A 5,440-nucleotide genomic window follows, 5' to 3' on the forward strand; every position below is an offset into this window, starting at 1 on the left:
TTTTAGTTTTCTGAAAAGCAAACTATTGTGCCGGCTTTGTCTGTCCGTCCGCACTTGTTTCTGTCCGCCCTCAGATCTTAAAAACTACTAAGGCTAGATGCCTGCAAATTGGTATGTTGATCATCCACCCTCCAATCATCAAACAAACCAAATTGCAGCCCTCTAGCCTCAGTAGTTTTTATTTCATTTAGGGTTAAAGTTAGCCGTAATCGTGCGTCTGGCAGCGATATAAGCCGGCCACCACCGGGCCGTGGTTAAAGTTTCGTGGGGCACGGCTCATACAGCATTATACCGAGAAAATCGAAAGATAGATCTATTTTCGGTGGCCTCGATTATACGATGTACAGAAAACTCGATTGCGCTGAAGAAACTTCGGCGCATCTTTTACTTTTTTTTTTTTTTTAATTTCCAGGCAAAAATGCAAGTGCTGCTTACTTTTAGTCGCACGCTGTTTGAACTATTGCGGTTAAAAATATTTTGGTTAATGTTAGTAAAATGATTCGAAATTATTCTTCCAAAACAAAGCTTCGGTATATGAACAAACGGATCTAAAAATTTGATATAACAAAGAAATGGACTTTGGGGAAAGATAGGTGCTCTCTCTCTCTCTCTCATACACACACACACACGCAACTGAAGGTCAACGGACGGGTTGCGGAAATGGCCTTATCGAACCCCAGACCGAAAGGAAATAAGAAAGACGTAAAAAGAAATGGGAAAAAGTCCGAGAAAAGTTTGGAATTTGATCCAGAGGATGAGATTAACCCACCTAAGAAAGAAGAAGAAGAAGAAGAGAAGAAGAAGAAGCCAGAAGTCTCACTGACGCCAAGAAAAACAGAAGCACCGAAGAAATGCAACTAAAGTTCGGAATTAGTGGAGAGCATGAAAATGTCTCAGTGAGAACAGAAGGACGTAAAAAGAAATGGGAAAAACTCCGAGGAAAAGTTGGAATCTGATCAAGAGCATGAGATTAATCCACCTCAGAAAGAAGAAGAAGAAGAAGAAGAAGAAGAAGAAGAAGAAGAAGAAGAAGAAGAAAAGCAACTAAAGTTCGGAATTAGAGGAGAACATGAAAATGTCTACGTGAGAAGAGAATACCTACCGGGATTAACGTGGTAGGCCGAGAGGATTTATTCAGAATAAAGAGAGGAAAGTCGCCCTGAGGAGAACAGTAATAGGATCTGGAGTAGAAGCAAGGGAAGGTTACGTGACTTGAAAAATGAAGCTCTAGGCCCAACGATGTTAAAGAAAGGATGTGCATTCAAGCGAGTCTGGTTGCCGTCCTTTTGTCAATTCACTTAACTTTTATTTCAAAATATGAGGCTTGGAGATCATTTGAGTTTTGGGGTTACGGGAGATACGGATCGTGGTAAATTATAATAGATTTCGATATGGATCCATATAAGAATCAGTAAACTTTTCAATTTCTTAAACATTTTTGTACCATTGTGAGGAACAGACCCATTCCTTTCTATTTAATGATGATATGTTTAAGATATATATATATATATATATATATATATATATATATATATATATATATATATATATATATATATATATATACTATATATATATATATATATATATATATATATATATATATATATATATCAATATACCAAAAAAGCTGCCACTTGCCCCATTACAGGGAAAGGGAGACTGGGCAACACCGCCATTACTTAACCCATCTAAAGAGGCTGAGCAACAAAGCCATTACTTAGCCCTGCAAGGGTTGTGGGAAGGAAAAAAAAATTCTTCAGAGCACATCAAAGAAAGCTGCGGAGCGTGGTCGGGAATGTAAGGGAATATACAATTACAGATTTCCAACCATTTTCCTTCCCACTGTGTACAGCGCGTCTCCCGCTTGTATAATAATGATGATCCCGGTGCGTGTTGCACGGAATGCTTCTCGGAGCTTTTATTTATGTTTTTCGTTTTTCCCTTATTTTGCTGGTGCAAGGTAATGTTGCCAGAGAGAGAGAGAGAGAGAGTTTTGCTGGTGCAAAGAGAGAGCCAGAGAGAGTTTTTGCTGGTGCAAGGTAATGATGCCAGAGAGAGAGAGAGAGAGAGAGAGAGAGAGTTTTGCTGGTGCAAGGTAATGTTGCAGAGAGAGAGAGAGAGAGGAGAGATTTTAGAGTAAATGTTTTTTTTAGAGTAATGTTGAGAGTTTGCTGGTGCAAGTAATGTTGAGAGAGAGAGAGAGAGAGAGAGAGAGTTTTGCTGGTGCAGAATGTTACCAGAGAGAGAGAGAGAGAGAGAGAGTTTTTGCTGGTGCAAGGTAATGTTGCAGAGAGAGAGAGAGTGTGTTTTTTTGCTGGTGCAAGGTAATGTTGCCAGAGAGAGAGAGAGAGAGAGAGAGAGAGAGAGAGAGAGAGAGAGTGTGTTTTTTGCTGGTGCAAGGTAATGTTGCCAGAAGAGAGAGAGAGTTTTGCTGGTGCAGAGAGAGTGAGTTTTTGCTGGTGCAAGGTAATGTTGAGAGGGAGGAGGGAGGGAAGGAGAGAGTGTATTTTTTTGCTGGTGCAAAGGTAATGTTGCCAGAGAAAATCAAACTTTAATCAAATCAAAACTTTATTTGCCAGAGAGACAATGGTTTATTTTGCTGGTGCATTTCTCTCAAAGGAGAGATCAATACAAAGACAATAGTAAAGTACAAAAAGATTTAATCATCGAGAAATTGTCAGATCTAAAAGCTCCTCAAGACAGACAATTAGAGTGTGTGTATTTTTGCTGGTCTTTAAAAGTACCAGAGAACAAGGTCTCAGAGATCAGAGGGAGGGGAAAGAGTCTGATTTTTGCTGTAGGAGTACTATTCCAGTTACAAGAGTAAGAGAGATTAGAGAGACCCATGCAAAACTGCAGGTAATGTTGCAGAAAAACCAAGAAAAAGTGTGTATTTTTTGCTGGTGCAAGACTAAAAATGCAGAGAGAAAAGACAGAGAGAGAGAGAGTTTTTTTGCTGGTGCAAATAATGTTCTAGTTTAATTAGTGTTTTTGCTGGTGCAATTAATGTTGCAAGAGAGAGAGAGAGAGAGAAATTTTTGGTGCAAGCTTACAGAGAGAGAGAGATTGTGTTTTTTTGCTGGTGCAATAATGTTGCCAGACCCTTGAGAGTCCTTTAATCGATATTGTATTTTTGCTCCCATGTCAGTAATGTTGCCAGAGAGAGAGAGGGGAGAGAGAGGAGAGAGTGTATTTTTTTGGAGGGAAAGGAAGGTAATGTTGCCAGAGAGAGAGAGAGTAATGAGAGAGAGAGAGAGAGAGAGAGAGAGTTTTCACTGCTGGGTGCATGTTAATGTTGGAGAGAGAGACAGAGAGAGAGAGTTTTTGCTGGTGCAAGATAATGTTGCCAGAGAGAGACAGAGAGAGAGAAGTTTTTGCTGGTGCAAGGTAATGTTGCTGGTGCAAGGTAATGTTGCAGAGAGAGAGTGTGTTTTGCTGGTGCAAGGTAATGTTGCCAGAGAGAGAGAGAGAGAGAGAGAGAAAGAGAGAGAGAGAGAGAGAGGGTTTTTGCTGGTGCAGGTAATGTTGCAGAGAGAAGGCCTTACCTTACAGACCTTACAATTCGTTCAGGTTGCCCAGGTCCCTCAGTGTGAGGCACCTTTGATGTCTACCAGAGAGTTGCTAACGCATCTTCCGGTATATTTTGCATCTTCCAGTCTTGGATGGTCTGGGATGCATCTTAGATGTTGTCGAGCTTATTCTTAAACACATCTACGCTCACTCCTGTTATGTTCCTCAGATGAGCTGGTAGCGCATTGAATAGACGCTGCATTATCGATGCTGGTGCGTGATGGATTAATGTCCTGTGTGCTTTCCTTAATTTTCTGGTATAGTTTTGGCACTATTAATCTACACTCTGCTTGCTCTCTTTGGTAATTTTAGTTCCATGATGTTTCAGTAATTCCTTCTATCTGTTTCCATGCTTGAATTACCATGTAGCGTTCTCTTCTCCTTTCAAGACTATATAAATTTAAGAATTGTAGTCTTTCCCAGTAGTCAAGGTCCTTAACTTCTTCTATTCTAGCTGTAAATGACCTTTGTACACTCTCTATTTGTGCAATATCCTTTTGGTAGTGTGGGTACCATATTATATTTACAATATTCAAGTGGACTACGTACGTACGTTTTATAAAGCATAATCATGTGTTCAGCTTTTCTTGTTTTTTGAAGTGCCAGAACAACATTCCCATTTTTGCTTTGCATTTTGCCAATAAGCATTGCTATTTGATCATTTGCATAACATATTCTATTCAACATCACACCAAGGTCTTTAACTGCTTCCTTGTTTTGATTGTCTCATTATTAGTCCTTTATATGCATATAGCATTCCTACTTATCACCATAGTTCATTGATTCAAATTTATCAGAGTTAAAATACCATCCTATTTATCTCTGCCCATTTATATATTTTGTTTAGGTCTCTTTGCAGCGAGTTCCTATCTTCATCACAAGCAATTTCTCTACTTATTCTTGTGTCATCTGCAAAACTTCTTACTACTGAGTCCATAACATTACTGTCTATGTCTGCAATCATAATCACAAACAACAATGCAGCTAACACCGTACCTTGTGGTACGGATATTACCGTAGCTTCATCCGATTTCTCATCGTTTGCAATCACTATCTGTTTTCTGTTTTAAAATTCTTTTATCCATCTTCCTACTTTGTCAACAATGTTATGTTTTCTAATTTTTCGCTTCATATATTATGATCTACCTTGTCAAAAGCTTTTGCAAAAGTCTAGGTAAACCACATCTGTATCTTTTCATTTATCATATTTTTATATATGCTTTCATGGTGGATTAACAGTTGGGTTTGTGTACTTCTTCTGGGTACAAAACCATGTTGTCTATATTGAACAATCTATTTTTCATTAAATGTTTCATTATATTTTTTTTCATTACCCTTTCATATACTTTCATAATATGAGATGTCAGACTCACAGGCCTATAATTGCCTCTAGTCTTGAACCACTTTTGAAAGTAGGGAATAATATATGCTAATTTATGCTCATCATAAATCTTGCCTGTATCTATACTTTGTCTTAATAATATTGCTAAGACTGCGATTGAATGAACCACTTTCTTTAACAATATGGCAGGTACTCCATCTGGTCCTGCTGCTGATCCATTTTAATTTCATTAATAGCCTGCAAATATCGGCTTCTGTAATATCTATATCTGATAAGTATTCAGTATTTTCATCTCTTATTTCTGTATCACTATCTTCATTGTCAATTCTAGTGTAAATTCACTCTTATATCTTTCTGCTAATATGTTACATATTTCCTTTTTCATTCGTTAATCGCCCTTCAATTCTTAGAGGCCTATTTCTACTCTTATTTTATTCATCTTTTTGCATATGAATAAAAATTTTAGGTTTTGCTTGATATTTTGTAGTGTCATTTCTTCTAGGTTCCATTTTCATTTTCTTTTGA

At 37.9% G+C, this 5,440-nt stretch overlaps 1 protein-coding gene across 1 annotated transcript in view; it reads left to right on the forward strand.

Annotated features, from left to right (window-relative positions):
• The first annotated feature begins 660 nt into the window (after positions 1-660).
• The window catches only part of LOC136837450 (uncharacterized), a 12,584-nt gene continuing 7,804 nt past the window's right edge, over positions 661-5,440 (forward strand). Inside the window, exons 1-2 of the mRNA XM_067102228.1 lie at positions 661-840; positions 985-1,083. Coding sequence (XP_066958329.1) covers positions 661-840; positions 985-1,083 — 279 coding nt within the window. The remainder of the gene's footprint in view (positions 841-984; positions 1,084-5,440) is intronic.

This window comes from Macrobrachium rosenbergii, chromosome 59 (genome assembly GCF_040412425.1).
Source record: "Macrobrachium rosenbergii isolate ZJJX-2024 chromosome 59, ASM4041242v1, whole genome shotgun sequence".
NCBI classification, from domain to species: domain Eukaryota; kingdom Metazoa; phylum Arthropoda; class Malacostraca; order Decapoda; family Palaemonidae; genus Macrobrachium; species Macrobrachium rosenbergii.